The sequence below is a fragment of the Taudactylus pleione genome, unplaced genomic scaffold (genome assembly GCF_031769625.1).
Source record: "Taudactylus pleione unplaced genomic scaffold, aTauple2 ptg000027l, whole genome shotgun sequence".
Lineage (NCBI taxonomy): Eukaryota > Metazoa > Chordata > Amphibia > Anura > Myobatrachidae > Taudactylus > Taudactylus pleione.
In genome coordinates, this window is record NW_028284429.1 from 3,355,977 (window position 1) to 3,378,266 (window position 22,290).

A 22,290-nucleotide genomic window follows, 5' to 3' on the forward strand; every position below is an offset into this window, starting at 1 on the left:
GGATGAGACTGTTTTGCGTGTGGTACGTGAATGTCTAGTTAGCTGGTGTTGGTCAAAACTAATTACAGGGAAAAATGGGATCCAGATGAAAGATCAACAATTAATAGGTCGACACCATATGGTGTTGGAAGGTTGACAAGTACAATTTAGAGTTAAAGTTGACCATATGTGTCGACCATTTGAACCTGTCGACATTTTGCACTGTCATCATTTTGTCTGTCGATTAACTGATGTCTGACTGTCTATCTTCTTACTCACTATGGGACCTATTCATCAAATAATGTCCCAGTAACCATGAGGAAACGCTACCGGGCCATTCATCATCTGGGGTCCACATAGGATCACCTGATATTCAGCAAACCTAGAAAAATTAAAGCTTTCGCAGTTTGATTGTAAGAACAAGCACCATTTTCAGATGGCGCTTGTTCTCGGATCCCTGCTCATTCCTATGGGAAGAAGTTCCGGGGATGTGAAGAGGGATCCTTCCGCCGCCTTCTCACTACCTTCCCGGCGGGTTTGCACACGCCTGACCTCGGGTCACACATGCGTAGCCAAGCCGACGGGGGAGAGGTACGTAACGCTGCGAATTCTGTAGCTGCAATACTAACCGCAGAGATCCTGAGCTACGGCACCCCCGTACCCATCCCCTTAGCACTCTGCAATGTGCGGGATCTCCATCTCCCCCACAGACGTTCCTCCTCCTTTTCTATTTGGTTGCAGACTCTGATTAGATGCGTTTATTTCCAATTACCATCTCTGCGCCGATCTGTGGGCACTTCCTGTAACCGTATAGATCAGACCAATCCCAACTTGTTGCGTGTAGCTGTGGATTTGTATATTGTGAAAGTAGAACTATCTCCTTTATAGTATATCAGAAGATTAAAGGATTTTCTCCTATAAATCATGCCTGCCGGATTATAACATCCACTTTTTACAATATATAAGGAGATTAAAGGATTTTCAGCCATGCAATTTTACAAACGCAACTTTTTATGATTTAATGCATTTGCTGATACAAAAGAATATAAATTGTGTGTGTGTGTGTGTGTGTGTGTATGTATGTATGTATAAACATTTTTTTTTTTTTTTTAAGCAGTGATTATTTTAAATTTAAATAAGACATTTGGGGTCTATTTATGAAGGTTCCATAGCCCATAATGCTGCATCAATAGTTTCTACATGGTTCACATAGTTCTAGGTAAAGGGCCTGTTTATTATGGTCCTTACTCAGTAGAGTGTTCTATTTATTAAGCTCGGAAAGTGTGACTCCGACAGCAAACGTCCTCTCCAGGTGGCGTTTACGCGCTCATTCCTATGGAGAGAGCTCTCTGGGGGCAGGAGGTTTCAACCTTTAAAAATGGGCTCAAGCCTCTGAAAACAGTTTGCTGCATAAAATACTAGGGGGCTGCAGTAGGCCAGTATGTATCAAGTTCCAGATGGCGAAACTTTCCGGAGATTGAACCAGATAGGTGTTGGCAATAGACGCCTATGGGTTTCTTTACATGACGCGTACCTGGAGAGGGCTCGAAAAGGAACCTGCGCAATCGCCAATCATTAAACATCGGAAATTTCCGTACATCTCTGAATCTGGCCCAACTGTCCGCAGTTCCCATGCACGAGTGTGGGGACCGTCTTATTCATCAAATTCTGAAAACAGCTGAAAGTTTCCGTCGTTTGACTGCGGGACCCTGCTCCATCTTCAGATCCGGGTTAGGAAGAGGGATCCTCGGCTAGTACTTCGCACGGTATCAGTAGTGTTAGGGATCGGGGCAGCAGTTGCTCACAGGAGCAATATTGAATTGCTCCAGAACTATTGTATCCGCCGCCGAAACTGATAAATGACTAAAGGGGGTCAGGTGGGACATATTGAGTTACAGTATATACCCCTGAAAGAGAAATAAAACATTAAGGGCTGTATTGAATTAGACGCGAAAAGCTGAGATCCGCGGAAAAGTATCGCCGATCTCTGCTTTTTCGCGTGGCGGAAACTTATCTCCGCATTCAATTCCACCCGCTTTTTGCGTATGCGGAAATTCAATGCAATGTAATAGGCAAAAAAGATTTGCCTCCAAATAGCAGGAAAAAGAAGTGTAAAATGATTATTTTGGGGTGCAAAGGTGGGGAAATCACTCAGAACCCCTGGGACAGCCCCCTGCATAACGGTGGGTTTCGTTCTGATGGAAATGAAATAGTACCCACATGTGACCAATATGAGTGAGTACAAATGAACACACTTTATTTACAAGTAACAAACAATAAACAAACACCATACAAAGTATACAGTATACTCAACTTTTGTCTATGTATTCAGATGACACCGGTAATTCATCATCTTCAGCATAAGATGTACTTCATCTTATCTTCTCTGGGGAGCCCTCGTTTTCCAACGCCCAGATAATATATAATATACATTGGCAGCATCCTACTGCAGTCTCAGATCTACCACGAGCTAATGGGTCCTTTGTGTACCTCTGGTTTATATACCTTAGTATGGGGTGTTGGCTTTCCGGATATTAAGCCCATATCAATTACATACAGTGCTAGGTATCAAGCACTCATTGGTCCAGCGTAGCATTGACCAAACTTATCTCTCTTGCACATGCTCTGTAAGCACTAAGATATTACCAGACAAAGACATACAGTAATGACGTATCCTAATGTCTGGAGATGAACTCTATTTCAAGGCTCCTTTGTAATAGTCTGGACATCACTGTTAATTACCCATAATGCTTAGCATCTCTACATAGCTTACGATGGAATGTAGCTAACTGATAAGAACATAGAAGCTATGAATGGCTCATTATACTTATAGTTGCAATAGAAATGACAGGTAGAGCTAGGCCTCAATATTTATGGCTTCTTTGACCCCAAAAGGTCATTTGACCATTCTATGGAAAAACAGTAACTGTATTAAGACAATCTCATTCTAAACCTCAAGAGGCCTAGCAAGGGGTATAGGTGTGTTACTTATATGCCTATGTAGAAATTAACTATTTAACCCACTGATTACACCCCCCAAAGGACAACTGTCAAATTCTGAAAATAAGAAAAGTTAACACCCCAAAAAAAGTACTTTAATTTTTGGGGCAAAGCATAAAAACTAGCGAAATAGACTTTTTGGGGGGCTGCAAGGATTGGTAAGGTGTTTTGTGTTTTATGATTGCAGGTGCATGCAGCAAGTGCGTTTTTCACTTTTTTTTTTTTTTTTTAAACTTGACTTTAAAATATGCTTGCACCCATTTTCAAGTACCCCAAATTTGACAAGACTACTTATTTTCACCAAAAAATACTGCTTTATGCCATTCTTCACCACTTGTGCAAAGACGCTAATAAGAAGCTATTGTAACAGCTTAAGTACCCCAAATAGCTTTATTAGGGCTATTATTACACATCTACGTTGATCCCCAATGTTAGTGCATCTTTTGGGGGCTTCAGGCTGATTTCCCCATTTCTGATAGCACTTTCCGCCTGTTCCGACATCGCCGCTTGCCATTTTCGCGTGGTTTGGAATTGAATAGGGCGAATAGCGGGGATACTCACGAAAAGTTTCCGCGTCCAAAATGTGTGATGCAGGCGAAACTTTATCGCAAACGCAAAACTAATTGAATACCGCCCTAATCTGTAATTCTCTATAAGATCTGTATTGCCATTGAGATTTGCCAAAAGTAAAATTGGGAAACTCTCTACCTTGAATGCGGAAAACTGTCCTGTGCTGCTGCCTTATCAGCTCTCCTTCCTCAGTGACCACATTACACTGTGCTGCTGCCTTTATCAGCTCCCCTTCCTCAGTGACCACATTACACTGTGCTGCCGCCTTTATCAGCTCTCCTTCCTCAGTGACCACATTACACTGTGCTGCCGCCTTTATCAGCTCTCCTTCCTCAGTGACCACATTACACACACTGTGCTGCTGCCTTTATCAGCTCCTCTTCCTCAGTGACCACATTACACTGTGCTGCTGCCTTTATCAGCTCCTCTTCCTCAGTGACCACATTACACTGTGCTGCTGCCTTTATCAGCTCTCCTTCCTCAGTGACCACATTACCCTATACTGCTGCCTTTATCAGCTCTCCTTCCTCAGTGACCACAGGGCCTGATTCAGAGCCGGACGCTCTTTCAGAGCGCTCGCTCTGAATCAGTGCCCTCCCTCTCTCTTCTTTTTTTTTTTTTTTTTAGAGCGGCCTCCCGGCCGCTCGCATAGCTGTGGGTAACCACCCACAGCTATAGCGAGCGGCCAAAAAGATGGTCAAGACCATCGCGACCATCAGGCTTGCGACGAGACCCTTGTAGTAGGGTCTCGTGGCCGCAAGCCCTGGAGTGCTTTCGGCTCTATCAGAGCCGAGAGCACTCCCACTGACATCATTTGTGATGTCAGTGGGGCCGGCCCCAGATGGTAGGCGTTCCCATGGGAACGCCTCCGTCTAGTCAGCCACGCCCCCAGGCATGCCCACCAAAGGGGGCGTGCTGTCACTCATCGACAGCACATCCCCTTTGTAGCGAGACCCATAGCGACGGCTGGGCCGTCGCTATCCGGGTCACGCACATGCGCACGACGGAGCTGGCTTCCTCATGCGCACTTGGCCAACATCAACCCGCTTGCGAGCGCACAGCGCTCGCGAGCGGGTCTAAATTAGGCCCACATTTCACTGTGCTGCTGCCTTTATCATCTCTCCTTCCACATTTCACTGTGCTGCAAACTTGATATCATCACTAAGGGGTCTATTTACTAAGCCTTGGATGGAGATAAAGTACCAGCCAACCAGCTCCTAACTGTCATTTTTCAAACACAATTAATTATAATTGGTTACATTTTATATAGGGTTGCGCCTAGTTTTATAGGAAATTTAGAGCAGCCTCCCAATAAGTAAATCTGAATTACCATTTGTTACTGTAAGAAAAAAACAAATGCTAGACCTGTAAACACATCATAACATTGGGGGCGCTTAAAAATTGTAGACACATATAAAAACACAAACGATATTTTATTACATAAAATTAGAACATGTAAACATACTAATAAAGAGCCAATTATCATTTCAAAGAACTCCGTCTGTGACATGACAGTTAGGAGCTGGTTGGCTGGTACCTTGTCCCCGTTCATTTTATCTCCATCCAAAGCTTAGTAAATACCTCTAACCCTCAAAAGGGCCACACATTACCCCAGTGGTAAGTTAAATTAATACATTTGATAAATGGAAGAGGCACCTATGTGTAATAATAACCGATCAGCAGGCCTTATAAACCCTATTATCATAGATAAAACAAGTGTTACAGATGTACCAAACCTCTCACAACCAAACCGAGAGGAGCTGGGGGGTGTCAGTGATTGCTCGGAGGGCCCCTGCTGCTCATCACTGTAGTAACCGCCATATATATATAATAACAATATATTTACAATCTATAGCGTAAGCACCCTGACAGACCATGTGCTAGCAGCTAGATTTCAAAAATCCTAAAATGTCCTTTTTTTTTTTTTTCACCACAGCGTCCCTGTATAATACAGCAATGTGACTGAATGCACGTCCATCTATATATTGTTTTTTTTTGCTCTAATTCCTATACTGAGAAGGCTGAAGAGTTGCTGGCGAGCTGCAAACAGGTTTTAAAAAGCTTTCTAGATCCTATCCCCGCTGGTCCCTGATGCTCACAGGATTAATGTTTAATCTTTTCTCCGCTGTCTAGATACTGGCTGGGGCGTAGAGAGACTTAACAGGCTCTAGATTCCTCTGCCAATGTCATAATAATTGGGCCTGAGATGCTGGAGCGCAGCCCCTGTCTGTTCTATCGCCCTGGTTCATTAATTTGACAAATGACGTCCACAAGTTGGAATAATGTAACCTCTCTGCCGAGCGCCCAGACATGGCGGTAATGTGCGTCACAGGCCATAAATCTATACGCATCCTGCACCTGACCACATCCCTGGTGTCTTTAGTTGAAAGCAAATAGATTGTGCATTTAGTTAATGGTGTATGAGCCCCTTGGGAAGCTGCGAGCGCTCTGTAGAGTGACGCACGACCGCGCTTTTCAAGAATCTGTGCAAAAGGTCCAATTGAGAGACCTGGTGCAAATTCTGGGTGACTGTAATGAATAGGTGGTTACAGATGGCCCAGATCTTCTGTCCATTAAATAATATGCCGGGGTAAAAATGCTTTTAGGATATGCATGGGCCAGGTATATAAAACGTATTACACCCGGCTGTTTACTCAGCTGCGCCGGTTACTTGTTAAGTTGTTGATGCGCTAATTACTTTATCTCTGGTCTCTAAAGATCTGGAACATGGTAAACCTGCCCGGGCAAGGATCTGTCTCCCAGGGGTGCAATTACTTCTTGTTACACTTACAGGATCTGTGTTCCCAGAATATCATTGTATCAGTCCTTAAACAGCTGCCATGGGATCAGGTAAATATACCGGGGATGATGCAGGGTTTGGTCAGAACGTGGTTAGTTCGCCGTTGCGGCAGCACGCCAAAAACACTGACCTGCAACCATTTTGTCCCAAGAGGTTTTATGGATGTTCTACAGTAAGTATAGTTTCTTTATTCTGAATCTCTAAATAAGCAATTTAGATTTTTCCCATCAGTTGGGGCAGATGTACTAAGCTCTGGAAAGTGATAAATTGGAGAGGGATAAAGTACCAACCAAATAGCTCCTAACTGTAATTTTTTCAAACACAGGGGCCTATTCATCAAACAGAAACGCTAGTTACCGGCCTTTCTTCATCAGGGGTCCAAAACGAGTAAATTGAATTCTTTGCCCATTTTTGGAAAACTAAAGAATCTGTATCCACCAAGCTGCACCTAATGCATTGTGGGGCTTATTTATTAATCACCACAGTATATAGCGCCTTTCTCCCAATAGGACTGGAAGCCCTTTACGTTATTGCAGAGGATGAGAGCCACCTTAGGCGCGCTGCCTGGTTGCAGTTCTATGTCGTCATGTTATAACGCCGCTGGGGCCTGTGTGTCCTATTGCAGTGTATGAGGTTAGTATAACCCACCTGCCCTGTTCTCAGAGCTCCTTGTGCAGGAAACACGGTCACGGTGCTGGTCCCCTGCATGTAGCTGTCACCATTCCCCTGTGGCCGTGTAGTCAGCCAGTACACGCTATTATCTCACTCCACTGACTATGTAGGTTATATGTCTCTGAGTAACGGAACCTGTGTACATCGCGCTGGCAGAGTGCTGCTCTCTCTCATCGTGTGTAGTGGTATTCTGGTAATGCCAGTCTGAGCCAGAGACTGGTCCATGCCTGTACTGGTAATATGTGAGGTCTCCCTCCTCCAGCGGTGCCTCTGATTGTATTATACAGGAGGGGAGGGGGATGATCTGTCCTCCCTGTAGTGTTTCTGTGTTATGGAATACAGGGTCTGTGCTGCTGTCTCCGGTAATCTGTACACAGCCTCTGTTTCTGCTCTCGGATTGTACTCTGTCCTGTCTGACCTCCCCATGTGGCCCCCTCACCCTCCGTACCCCCTCACCCTCCGTACCCCCTCACTGCTTTCTACACTAATGGGAAAAGCCTCTGATTTTGTTTTTTTACCTCTACTTTTTTTATTTTTTGCTTACAAAGCAAGATCACATTTACCATGTAATTGTAATGGGAAATGCAATCTGCTTACTAAAAATAAGTGATAATTAGGGCTTGGAGTAGATTTTTATGAATTCTACTCCAATTGCCCTGTAGTAACTTTAGGTAATATTAAAATAATGTGAAAAGGGTGTGACAACACAAAACAACCTTTTTAACTTTATTTTAGTAAAAATAATGTTAATAAATAGACCCCTTATTTTAGTAAGCAGATCGCATTTCCCATAACGGTAATGGGAAATGTGATCCGACCAAAGTTACTAAAAATAAAATGTGAAAAAATACCGGGGAAAGCCCTGTGATAATAACGCCACCTGGAGGTGGCGTTATCCAGGGTCTCCCCCGGTTAATGGACTCCTGCTCCGCTCTAACGTGCAGAGCCTGGAGCCGGCCCCAGTGATCAGCTGTGTGGTCTAAACAGATCACACACTGATACACTGCAAAAAAAAAAAGAAAAATATAAAAAAAATTTTTACCAGGGACCGGTGGTCGGGACTCCGGTGATGTCCTCTCTCCGGTCAGCTGGTCTCCCAGCCTGCACTGGGGCCCGGTCGTCACCTGAGTCCCAGTGCAGTATGGGATGTCAACTGACCGGAGCTATGGAGTTAATCACCGGAGCACCGATGACTGCAGGTAAGTGTAATTAAGGGGGGGTCCTCAATCGCGGGGGGTGACAATCGATAGCGGCAGCTACAGCGGGCCGAAAAGTCAGGCGATCTGACCTTTCATACATGACCCAGGCTATCGGCGCTGTTGTCTTGTAGATAGCAGCGCCGATAATGAGAAGCGGTATCAGTATATCCCAGGGTGAGACGTGTGTTAATACATAGAGGGGCAGAGTTATCATGTGCTGATCACAGATGTATCTTACAAATATTTTATTTACCCGACTTCTTACATCTTTGGGCAGAAGCTTCATTTGTTTTGAGAAGGACGAACCTGCCCGCGCTCTCCGCCGCTCTCTGCCCGCGGTCTCCGCAGATGCTGGAATTCTTTATTTGGTGCAGTAGTAAAAATAGTGTAATTAGTAGAACAGACCATATGTCAGGGATTGATGAGACGGCTCCTTCTTGGTTGGATCAGTCATACATATGGGAGCGCACGTCTATCATCTTCTAGTTATGTGTCAGGATGAGAATCAGCCAACTAAAATAAATCTGATTATTATGCTGGGGGATTGGCGGCACAGTAACATCGCAACATTCTCATGTGCAGGATGCAGTTTACAAGTTATCCTATCTATCTATCTATCTATCTATCTATCTATCTATCTATCTGGACTATTCATCAACACTAAATTAACGTTTTTAAGGACATTTTCCTTAAATAACGTTATTTTAGTATTCATGTAGCCTCTTAGCACAGGAGATATCACTGATATCTCCTTGCTAAGTCCCCCTGCGTTGATTTGCACACTCCCCATACATTAGTACATTAGTATGGGGATATGGAAATTATGGTATTCATAAAATTCCGAAAATTATGTATTTTTGGAATTGGATGGAGGTACTATCCGCCACTGTGAGGTGGCGAATAGCAGATGAGACTTACCCGCTTACAGCTGGACAGGTCCCCCGACGTCTCCCTCCGGCGCTCTGATGCGTCCTCTGGCTCCGGAGGCTGGCCAGACACTGTGTTCTCCCAGCAGAACACAATAAAGATTAGAAAAAAAAAACCTTTTATTTTTCTTTTCTAATCTGTACTGTGGTGTGCTGGGAGACCATGTGACAGACCAGCAGGACGGAGCCGGAGGCTGCTGCGCGGAGGGGGGGACACAAACTTACCGCATGTGTAGGCAGTGCTGCGCATGCACTGGGTTAACGAATGTAACAGCGCATGTGCAGCACGGATTCAAGCTGCGGTAAGTTCGTGTAGAGAGGGATAACTATCTATTTCCCGATAAGCTGTCATCGCAAAAATGACAGCTACCGGAATAGATAGTTATAGAGAGGAGGAATGATGAATTCCTCTGGTAATTAGGTAGAACTCCATGCGAGTTCTAAACCTAATTACCTCCTGGGAAACTTTAGTTATGATGAATAGGCCCCTATATCTCATATATATCTAGATCTCATATCTATCTATCTATCTCATATCTATCTCATATCTATCTCATATCTATCTATCTATCTATCTATCTATCTCATATCTATCTATCTCATACCTATCTATCTATCTATCTATCTATCTATCTCATATCTATCTATGTATCTCATATCTATCTCTCTCATATCTATCTATCTCTCATATCTATCTATCTCTCTCATATCTATCTATCTGAGCGTTTTTGTTTTTTTTTTCTCATTGCAAATAAAAATCATTTTAGGGGCCCATTTATCATTAAATATTTGTGGCTTATTTGGGTGTTTTCGGGGTGGGGGGTAACCACAAATATTGTATCACCCCCATGTATGAAGGAGGGGCCGCAGCATATTTCTCCGATCCCTCCATTCCTGCAGGCAGTTACATCCCCCATGGGATCTACCAACATCTGGAATGTGATACGTTCCTAATACTGGTCCCAGCCAATGGGCAATGGGCTACACATTGCAAAACTTACCAGGAGAGGGTCTATAAGAACCCTCCCCCCGACAATGGCGGCCGCGCATGTGTAGTTGCCCGACAGTTCTCCAGGCACATCGCAGGGACAGGCTTCTTCCGGAGCCTCTGTCCCTGCAGGTAACGGATGAGGCATTCCGGCGCTATGGGCGGTGATACCATGCCTAGACCGCATTGCAAATGTGAGCATTAATAAATGGGCCCCTTAGTGTCATTGGTGCAGAGCTGAACGCGCGCTTGTGTGTGGCTCGTATATTGCGTAGATTTGCGCTGCTCTGGCTCAGAATGTGGGTGCGTATTAAACGCTGCTATACAGAATCATGTCCAATAAGGGTAACCGGGCGTTCTCACATCAACGAGGTTCAGAAAAGGCGATTTCATGCAAAATGCGTCCTGGCATATATACGCCTGTTAGGAGGCGTGTCCTTTGTCCCAGACTATGTACACCCTGATGATGACGTGTAGCAAACAACGGGCATATGCTGCACGCCCAGCGGTGCACGGCACATCTGGAGAAATGTACAGCTGCGCAAATGTTTGGATAACGTGTATGTGATTGTTTTTATATTTACAATACTATAATAATATAACAAGTCGGGGACATGTAAGGGGTCCCGCTTGCAAGCTGCCAGCGTCACCATATTTTCACCGACTCCTTTGCAGATGTGGCACCAGAGCAAGACGGAGGGAAGCGGCTGGCACAGTACAAGAGACTTCTGTTCCGGTGCTAAATTTCCAAAGAAATCGCCACAAATTTGTGCCGCCTGCACCTAGTAACCATATAAGACCCTGCAGGGTGTAGAAAGTGCCCCCCCCACCTACCCCTAAGTTATTGTGCGCACTACATTATAGATCTGACACTGCACCCAGTAACACTTCTCTCCTTCTGTATAGTGGATGCAATTCTCATATGTTCTTGTTCAGTAGGTGTAGACCAGCCCCCACAGTAATATCCCCCCTGTCTCAGCACGTGGGCATATACTGACCCATAGACACAGGGAGATCTATTACAGCCACACTAATACAAAGGGCCGTATTCAATTAGCCGCGATAAGTCTGTTTCTGCGGAAAAGTATCGCCGGTGATGTCATTTCGCCATGCGAGAAGTTTCCTCTGTTTTCAATTCCAAAGACTTATCACCGGTGCGGAAACTCAATGCAACGGGACCTGCGATAAGTTTTCGCCTATGAATAGGTGTCGAAAAAAAGTGCAGAATTGAGCTTTTGGGGTACAAAGCTGCGGGACCCCCTACACCTTTGGGAGAGTCCCCCAAAGGAAAATTGCGTTAAAAAAAAGATTTAAACTCCTTAAATCAACCAAAAAAAGTACTTTCGTTTTGGGGGCAAAAAAGTCCAAAGTTTTTGGGGACAAACTTAAAAACTAGCGAAATAGAGTCCAAGGGGGTCCCCAACTATATATAAGATTGCAGGTGCTTGCGGCAGGTGGATTTTTAACTATTTTTAAAACTTCACTTTAGCAACTTAAAAATATGCTAGCGCTGATTTTCAGGTACCCCAAATTTGCTGGGACAACTTATTTTCTGCATAAAAAACTGCTAAATGATTTTCTTCACCACTTCTGCAAAGACGCTAAATAGCAGCTATTGAGAGCATTTAAGTACCTCAAATACCTTCAGCAGGGCTATTCGGGGGTATTTATAGTGATCCCCAATGTCAGAGCATCTTTTGGGGGGTGTCAGGCTGATTTCCCCAAATCTGACAGCACTTTTCTCATATTAGTTTTGCCGGCTCCAGTTTTCGACTGTTTCTAATTAAATATGGCGAAAGGCCACGCGCATGATACTTTTCCACATTGAAAACAGGCGAAGTAATCAAAGTCCAGCATGCGAAGAGTACGGAACTTTTCGCCAGGAATTGAATATGCCCAAAGTCATTATGGGAACACAGGCGCCCAGTACAATATAGTATGTAATATGAAATAAGATATAAATGAAAATGGGTCGATCAATGAAAATAACAATAGCCAATAAATTGTGTCCATCTATAGTTATGTAAGGCAAAAAGTAGCAGGCTGAGCCCCTCCCCAATTCTACATGGTTGTCCCAGTTAGATGGCGCAAAGCTCACACTGGTTTATCTTCATCTTCTCTGTTCAGATAACTTCAGGGAAAAAGACTGAGAAAATGGGATGTAATCGGGGAAACCGGTTCACGTGACCCCGACAGCCGGCTTCCCGACTGCTTTATCTCGACGTGGGTTAAATGACAGGCGTCTATATCTAGATGCCTGTCATTTTCCCGACGCCGGGAGACAGACGCCCGGCATCACGATCGAAGGGCTGCCGGGCGCCGCGAGCTGACAGCCGCGGGAGGGAGGGTTAGGTTTAGCGCACCTGGTGGAGACTTAGGGTCATGCAGCCGGCGGTATGTCATACCGATTCCGAGAAAATAACCGGCCTCCATAGCGATAAACGTTTTTGTTTTTTTTTTCTCTTTGTCTTCTAGTGGGCGATTTGATGAAATACAGATGTGTTCGGTTACGGCAATTACTTGTAGCAAATACGTTTAATAAGTGATGGTTTCCGCACGTAGGGCACATCTCCGATTATGCTGCTCTGCCTGCTGCCATTTCTAGGCGGGGAGGGGGCTTTGAAGGCCTCCTCTATCCCAGAAAGAGACGTGTCGCTGCTGTTGGGGGGGGGGGGGGTGGTAAGGGGGGAGGGGGAGGGATGAAGCCGGGTTCCTATCGGATGACTGGGATTTCCTGGCCTTTTTTTGAGCAACTGCGGTCGCCAGCTTGTGTGATCCCATGGTCCCTCAGCCGGCAGAGGATCGCGCAGATGTTCCGATGCTGCGTCCATGTACGCAGCTTGTATCAGCCCGCCATCACACATATATGGAAATCATCGGGCTTCTGTACAACTCTGAATCCGGGTCCTTAGATAGATGGAGGTTATTTGAAGACTGACCAATCAAATCCTTCCCCGTAGCGCCCAGACGACGTACGGCCTCCCCGAGAATGAATGCAGGCTCCCCGGGCGTTTTATTACACTATCAGGGTGAGGTATACGTTAGATGGCGTCACATATGGATTACGCACGGACTGAACTCTGCGCAGCGTTGCAGGATAGTTGGACATATAATAATGATCACTAACCTGAATTCTATGTTTGGCTAAAAACCCTTTCAGGAACCACCGGCTGCTGCCTCTTCTATATATAGATCCTTTATAATCCTGTGTCAGGCAGTGTATAGTCATTTATTAGTCATACACACAGCGATGGGGATTGTTACTATATTCAGCACTAAATTATAAATGTTCTCCGCAAATGGTTAAGCTCACATAGGGGCCTATTCATCAACACTAAAATAACGTTTTTAAGGACATTTTCCTTAAATAGCGTTATTTTAGTATTTATGATGACACTTCTCTGGGTAACCACCCCCCCGGTAACTCCCTTAAACACCCAACGGAATTGCAGGGATCTGTGTGCAATTTCGGTCGGCACTTGCGGCTGACATCGCCGCTATGTCCACCTCTGAATTAGTCCCATGGGAGTGGAAGGACAACGTGTTCGTATATTTAATCTGCTGACTAATGTCTCTGTTACTGGTGTTTTAGGCTCAAACATTGACTGAAAATATTGTAATTCTGTGTATTGTTTGCAGGAAGGTGAGACGTTCTGTTCCCTGAGACCTTCCGTGTCCACATAGGATTATTATTAGCTGTTACTTCTATGGCGCCACAAGAAGTGCGCAACGCCACATCACTTAGTCGTGATAATCTGAGGTGAATTAAACCGGTTTTATAATGAGGGTAATAGATGTATACACGGTGACTGCTGGTGTCCTCCTATATAATGAGGGTAATAGATGTATATACACGGTGACTGCTGGTGTCCTCCTATATAATGAGGGTAATAGATGTATACATGGTGACTGCTGGTGTCCTCCTATATAATGAGGGTAATAGATGTATACACGGTGACTGCTGGTGTATATAATGAGGGTAATAGATGTATACACGGTGGCTGCTGGTGTCCTCCTATATAATGAGGGTAATAGATGTATACATGGTGACTGCTGGTGTCCTCCTATATAATGATTGCGTTCTGATGGCTTCACTTCAGTGTTGGGGAAACGTGTGCGTTATAATAATGAATAGCTCCCTCCTCCTGTAAATTATTAGATACAAGACGTCAGCTCGGACCCCTGCCCTGTGTATTATGGTTCCAGAACCTGATGACTACTAATATCCCTATAACTTACAGTAAGGCTGGGATCCTCCCTTATATAATACATGTCCTATAAGACGGCTGTATGTTTATATACGTGATAATTGGTGTCAGGACTCAGCAATTATATAATTACTCTGCGTGCAAATCTCTTCTCTATACAACAAAATAATATGAGTGTTTTACCGTCACTAGGGAACAGTAATGATTATTCATCAGCCAGGAGCCAGGAAAATACAGTATATAGCGGTGTCTGTATTATACAGAGAAGAACAGCTCCTCTATGCCGGCGTCACGCACGCTGCGCCCTGTTGTTACACTAATAGGCTCTATCAGAGCATTATGAGAATTGTACCATTCGCACACTATAGCCAGGTTCCCCAGCAGTGTAAGGAATTCTCTTACTGCTGATCCTATGGTCCTGTCTGTGTCTGTATCGGCCATTACTGAATCCTCTGATAATTTGTACTATTTTCTTTTTTCAGAAAACCTCCCCAGCGCACAGAATGAAGGAGGAGAACTTCCTTCGGCGCAGGTTCTCATTGTGTCCCACCACCGTCACCCCTCAGAAGACGGACGACAGCAAGCTGACTCGGAACTTGTCATTTGGGGCTGACCATGATATCCATGCTCTTAGCACAGGTGCGTTTAGTCTGGTACCAGGATATAGCATTAACCCTTAGGGGCCCATTTATCAATGATCACATTGCAATGCAATTTGGGTGCTATATCCGCGCCCATTAACACATTGCAGAATGTATTGTTTGTATGCTTGTATATGCATTCACAAGGACACTGAAGCATGGGTAATCACTGCAAATGGCTGAATAAAGAAGCACAGCAAACTATAGACACCCTGTACCCCAGACCTCGCCCACTTCCCAGCATTCTCCATGGTCCTAGGGACCGTCACTGAAGGTTCAGGCTTTCACATACAATAAGGGAGTGTCTGCACACATTAAGCATATATAATTCAGTAACATCACATCCTCTTTTCTGTACCCTGTATCCTACAGTGCAACAATGTAATATGTTAACCACTTGCCTGGCATGGTCATATCAGATACGGCCAGTCAGAAAAGCTCTATGGGCGGCTGCTGGAAAATCATTTTCTAGCAGCCGCCAATCACAGAGGGACCTCCTGGTCCCTCTGCACACTTTGCCCCTCCCCGTGGGCCGATCACTGCAGTGATCGGCCAGCCCAGCGCCGGCGAACCCACCCCCCCTTGGCGGCTGCCAGGAGGACAGGGTAGAGAAGACAGCACTGTCCTTCCCTCACTCCACCCCCGCTATCGGCAGCCTCTCCCCATTGATGATAACCCCACCCCCATAAATAAATCAAAGCCCTGCCCATAATATATATATATATATATATATATATATATATATATATATATATATATATATATATATATACACACACACAGATAGATAGATATGTGTGTGTGTGTGTGTGTGTGTATATATATATATATATATATATACACACACACACACATATCTATCTATCTGTGTGTGTGTGTGTGTGTATATATATATATATATATATATATATATATATATATATATATATACACACACACATATCTATCTATCTGTGTGTGTATATATATATATATGTATATATATATATATATATATATATTTACACAGACACACGTATATAGATGACAGCCCCCAAACGATGTTAAGGAAACATCGGTAGCTGTGGCCACAATCGATGTTACTATCGATGACCAACTGTACTATATAGCATAAAAATTGCCATTTTTATGGTATGCAGCGCTTAAAATTTTTTTTTGATTTTTAGAAAATCGTGTTGGATAAGTTTTAAAAAGCTGTTCCTGACCTAATTCAATCATAAAAAAAACCGACAATTTCGGAGCGGTTTTTGGAGAGAGAATTCGTCAGTTAAGTGGTTAAGAACATCATCTAACATGTTTCAATGAGTCTCTCAGGTCTGTGAATTTCTCTTTTTTTGGATCTTTCATACACAGGGGTCTATTTACTAAGCAGTGATATGAGACAGAGCGAAAAGTGATAAGGGGGCCTATTCATCAACACTAAAATAACGTTTTTTTAAGGACATTTTCCTTTAATGTTATTTTAGTATTCATGATGACACTTGGCATAGGAGATAACACTGATATCTCCTTGCTAAGTCCCTCTGCGTTAATTTAAAAAACTCCACATACATTAGTACATTAGTATGGGGATATGGAAATTATGGTATTCATCAAATTCCAAAAATTATGTATTTTCGGCATTTGATGGAGGTACTATCCGCCACTGTGAGGTGGCGAATAGCAGGTAACACTTACCTGTGGACAGCTGGACAGGTCCCCCGCAGCTCCCTCCGGCGCTCTGGTCCCTCCTCTGGCTCCGGTGGTTACTCGCACACTGTGTTCTCCCAGCAGAACATAATAAAGTTTAGAAAAAAAAATAAAAACATTTTTTTTTTCTCTAAACTGTACTGTGGTGTGCTGGGAGACCACGTGTCAGACCAGCAGGATGGAGCCGGAGGCTGCTGCGCGGCAGATAAGTGCGGGATGGGGGGAGGTGAGCGGAGGAGGGGGGGTGCACAAGCTTACCGCCGCTGCAGGTAGTACTGCGCATGCGCTGGGTTTACGAATATAACAGCGCAATGCGCAGCACTGTTTCCAGCTGCGGTAACTTAGAGTAGAGAGGGAAAAGTATCTATTTCCCAAAGAGCTGTCATCGCAAAAATGACAGCTTTTTGGAATAGATACTGATGGAGAGGAGGAATGATGAATCCTCCGGTAATTAGGTAGAACTCCATGTGAGTTCTAAACCTAATTACCTCCATCGATTTTTAAGGTATGATGAATAGGCCCCAAGCTGCCAGCCAATCAGCTCCCAACTGTCATTTTTCAAACACAGGCTGTGAGATGACAGTTGGGAGCTGATTGGCTGGCACCTTATCACTTTCTTATCACTTTTCACTCTGTCTCCTAACACTGCTTAGTAAATAGACCCCTCAGTCTATGTTTCATCAACCATGTTGGACTTTTTTTCAATCATGGTTTGTTCACCGTTATCCAGATTATCATACATGTCAGATGAAGGATATTCTTCAGTCATGTTGTCTTAATACTGGTTGGGATCTTAAATCCACCTGATTTCTTCTTACTTCTGTTCCACGCTCTGTGCGTATAGTATAAGATCTTGGTGCTACTTGTGCCTTTCTCATGGTCTCTGAGATGGACTTGGTCACCCGATCTAGGATCAGACAGGCTTTTTGCTCGTCTATCATGGAACAGTTTTTGTTTCACCTGTTGTCGTTCCTTACTCAGTCTGACTAATGTTGAATTATGCATTTTAAGCAGTTCTTCATGTATTAGAAGATTTGCTCTAATTCTCCTTCCCAATTCCCATCAGCATTTGTGCTGGAGAGAATCCATTCTGCAGAGGGGTACTGCGGGAGATTAAGAGACTTTTGTAGAAATCTTCTTTACCATCCTGCGCTTGTTTCCTGAGACTCTTAACAGTTTTTACTGAACTTTCCACCAATCCATTTGACCGTGGGTAGTGGGGACTTGATGTAATATGGACAAATTCCCACTCATCAGCTAATTGTCTAAATTCAGCACAGGAAAACTGAGGACCATTGTCAGTGATCATCTCCATAGGAACACCATGCCTGGCAAAGAGTGACTTCATGCAGTTACAGCTTTACTACTAGTTGTCTGTAGTGTCATCACCTCAGGATAATTAGAATAATAATCAGTCACGACAATGTACGTCTTCCCATTACAAACAAACAAATTTGCGCCTACCTTCTGGTATGGTCTCTCTGACACTGCATGAGGACTCAGCGATGCGACTTGTTGCTTTGGTCTGTACATAAGACATAACTCACATGTAGCTGTTGTCTGTGCTATGTCTTGGTTCATTCTTGACCAATACATCACTTCACGTGCCCTCCGCTTACATTTTTCTTCTCCTAAGTGGCCTTCATGTATCTTGCACAGCAGAGTTTTTCTTAGTCGTGCAGGTATGACAAACCTATCGCCTTTGTATATGATGTCATTGACAACAGTAAGGTCACTGCGGTACATCCAATAATCATGAATAGGCAGCGGAGAAGCATTATTTTCTCCTGGCCATCCTTTCAGAATGATGTATTTTTAACTATTTCATTGTGTCATCTGTCTGTTTATTTCTAATCTGTAGCTTCTCTCCCAGTGTCTCTTGCAAGACGAGAACAATCAAATCCACATATGCTTCTATCTCTTTGTCCATCAGACTTCCAGAACCTTCACTTTTGTCCACAGCATGAGAAAGTGTGTCAGCAATGTACATGTATTTACCGGGACAGTACAGCAATTGTACATCATACTTCTGTAGTCTTATGAGCATTTGTTGAATTCTCATGGGACAGTCATGTAACAATTTTAGGGGCCTATTCATCATCGAAGGCCGTATGGCCTCCAATGATGAAGTATTGAACTCACTGTGAGGGATCCTTAAGGATCCAACTCGCAGCGGGGGAAGCCTGACACCGGAGCAATTCATCATTGCTCCGGTGAGGGGACAGATGCTCCGAAAAGCAGTTGTCCCTGTGGTTAGTATCGCAGTTACTTCTGTAGCTGCATTACTTACCTGCTCCCTGTCATCCCGGCTACGCATGCATGACCTTGGGTCACGCATGTGCACAGTCGCCGGGGAGGTAGTGAGGAGGCGGCTGAGGGATCCTCTCTGATCCCTCTTCGCATCCCCAGAACTCCTTCCCATAGAAAGGAGCAGGGATCCGAGAACAAGCGCCGTCTGAAGATGGCACTTGTTCTCAGCAGTAAACTCTGAAATACCAAAGAACCCCTGATGATGAATGGCCCGGTAACTTAAATATGCTAGCGTTTCCGCATGGGTACCGGGCCATTTATCGTATGATGAATAAAACCCTTAGGGGCCTATTCATTAACACAAAAAAATCGATGGAGGTAATTAGGTTTAGAACTGGCATGGAGATCTACCTAATTATAGGTGGAATTCATCATTCCTCCTCCCTATAACTATCTATTCCGAAAAGCTGACATTTTTGCGATGACAGCTCTTTGGGAAATAGATAGTTATCCCTGTCTACACTAAGTTACCGCAGCTGTAATCCGTGCTGCGCATGCGCTGTTACATCTGTAAACGCAGCGCATGCGCAGCACTACCTACAGCTGCGGTAAGTTTGTGTGCCCCCCCCGTCCTGCACTTACCTGCCGCGCAGCAGCCTCCGGCTCCATCCTGCTGGTCTGACACGTAGTCTCCCAGCAGACCACAGTACAGAGCAGGAAACTCCCCATTGACATCACTGCTGATGTCAGTGTGGTCGCCCACAAAATGGTAGGCGTTAAGGAACGCCTCCGTTTGTGAACCCACCCCCCCCACACCCCACCTACAAAACGGGCCGAGCTGTCGATCAACATAGACAGCCGGCCCTTTTGTAGTGAGCTCCGGAGCGAGAGAGTTTCTCTCTCGCTTCGGGGCTTGCGCACTCGCAGTGCGGCCGCTGCGCGTGCGCAGGGCCTTAACATCGACCCGGTTGCGAGTGCTCAGTGCTTGCGACCGGGTCTGAATGAGGTCCTTAGTCCTAAAATTGGTTGCACATCTTTATCCGCAATCAGTAGAGAGATTTTAAACTTTTGTTCAGTGTCACCAGGCATGTACCTTTTTACAGGAATTTTCTCACCAGTATAGCATGCATCTTTCACATTGGCTGGATGAATAGTCTTGAAAAGATATTAAATTTACCTGCATGCCTGTATCAAGCTTAAAGGGAATGACCTTCTCGTTCACTGTAAAGGGGCCTATCCATTACCTGACTCTGAGAGCAATCCGATCAAAACCAGGAGGTTTTGGTTGCATTGTTCACAAAGTCGGGTAATGGATAGTCGGCAAGGACCAGCGATGCGCGTGCACGCTGAGTCCTTGCTGACCCCGACTGTCTATTGAACATGCCCGTCAACCTGACGACATTCGGCATGCTTAGAGATAGGAGGTCGGGCTCCTGCACTGAATGACGTTCAGTGAATGCTGTTTGGTACGGGTACCGCACCCGGCGACCTGAAGGACTGAACGCTTGACGTTCAGACTTTCAGGTCGCCTAATGGATAGGCACCTTTTTAAAGGAACAATCCATTCCTTATTATCTGTACTGCAAACTTCAGTGTGCGCTGTGTTTGCTTCACCACACTTCATGCAGGTTTTACCATAAGCTGGGTGCATTTTTTTTAGACTGTGACTTCTACTGCTTCATTTTAGAGAATGGTGTTTTGTTTGACTCTGTTTTCTTCGCCATAGGCAAATGCAGGGGGGTTTCCAGTTGCCTGGAAGCCCAACCGGAAACCCCCCTCCTCGACCCACACCATGACCACAATAGAAATAGTAATATAATAGAACTTTTCTAGTGCTGCATGTTCTTCTCAGTATCACAAATGAAATAATTAGCACCACCTGTGGATCTTTTAATTAACATGTCAGCCAGTAATAAATATACCTGTGCACCGACTAGGAGATCTGGAAAACATGCACTGTTAGGAGTGCACTGCTATAGACCATCTATAGGCTTAATTATTACTGTATAATACACCAGTAGTTCTCAAACTCTGTCCTCAGGACCCCACAGAGGTCACGTTCTCCAGGTCACCCAGCAGGTGCACAGGTGTATTCATCACTCACACATTTTACAAGATCCACAGGTGGAGATAAATATTTCACTTGTGATCCTGTGAGGAGACATGGAAAACATGTAATGTTTGGGGTCCTGAAGACCAAGTTTGAGAACCTGTGTAATACACTATCCAGTGCATAAGGAGCCCAATATGTACATCTATGACCAGGGAGTGCTAGGTTCTTCCGCTGCTCCCCCAGACTCCAGGACTTGCTCCCATGCTCTGGATGTTGCCCACAACTGACATAAAGACATTCAGCTCAGACAGGATGGCCCTACTGCTGCTTGAGTCGCAACCCGCTCCTTTTGGATCCCTCTGCCCCTGTCCGGCTCCTTCCACCGGACGTCGGGGCTCTTGTGCGCATGCATGACCTGTAGGTTGTGCCTGCAAAGTCCCGTCACTGCTCCGAAAAGGAGCAGTGAAGCCACTCATGGGGCCGCGCCTGGCGCCCAGTGTGAGACGCGGGGCCGCGCCTGGCGCCCAGTGTGAGACGCGGGGCCGCGCCTGGTGTCCAGTGTGAGACGCGGGGCCACGCCTGGCACCCAGTGTGAGAGCGGACATTGACAATTGCTCTTTAAATACAAAATAAGAGAAATTTGTGCCATTTTGTTAGTCAGTATTGAGTTCTAGGGACAATTCTGGGTACACAATAAACCTGAACACAGAAAAAACAAGAGATTTGTCCCCCAGCACACTGCAGCAAAAACAATACTTAAATCCTACATGATAACAGCGATTCAGAGGTATTAGTTACATACATTTGCAAATATATGAATAAGCGCCAGGCCAATCGTCAAGGCTCCTCTATACTGGCGTCCCTAGCATTAATGAGTTCACGTCCGAGAAGCAACGCACCCCAAAAAAATTCCAACCAAGGGCCATCCCCAGGGCATCACACGAAAAAGGTGATAGTGAAGTATAAAGAAAAGATGTGTAAGTATAAATCAATAAGTGTTAATGAAATGAGAGAGAATTAAAATGACACAAATAATATACAAACAAATAGAGAAGTGATAAAGGTATTCTTTGTGAATTAAGTGGTGATGCCATGAGAAAGGCCCAGTCAGAACCCCCCCCCCGGGGGCCCCACTCCCAAACGCTCCCCCCAAAATAATTATTGCTATATAATGGTAGCACCCACTCTGGGTCATATAATTACAATTGATGTACTGCATGATAACAGTACATATATAAGCTGAGAGCTAACTTACCTTGGAGGTACCCCAAAAAACCTCCACATGGCACTATAAGCATCAGCACCTCCTCCTAAT

At 44.7% G+C, this 22,290-nt stretch overlaps 1 protein-coding gene across 4 annotated transcripts in view; it reads left to right on the top strand.

The window, feature by feature from the left end:
- Nucleotides 1-22,290, top strand: part of OSBPL5 (oxysterol binding protein like 5) — a 130,238-nt gene that overhangs the window by 32,776 nt on the left and 75,172 nt on the right. For 3 of the 4 annotated variants that reach the window (XM_088451801.1, XM_088451798.1, XM_088451800.1), the window contains exon 2: nt 14,825-14,981. In XM_088451801.1, coding sequence (XP_088307927.1) covers nt 14,825-14,981 — 157 coding nt within the window. Of the gene's footprint in view, nt 1-13,773; nt 13,895-14,824; nt 14,982-22,290 lie in introns of all 4 variants that reach the window. The other variant, XM_088451799.1, reaches the window with a different exon arrangement.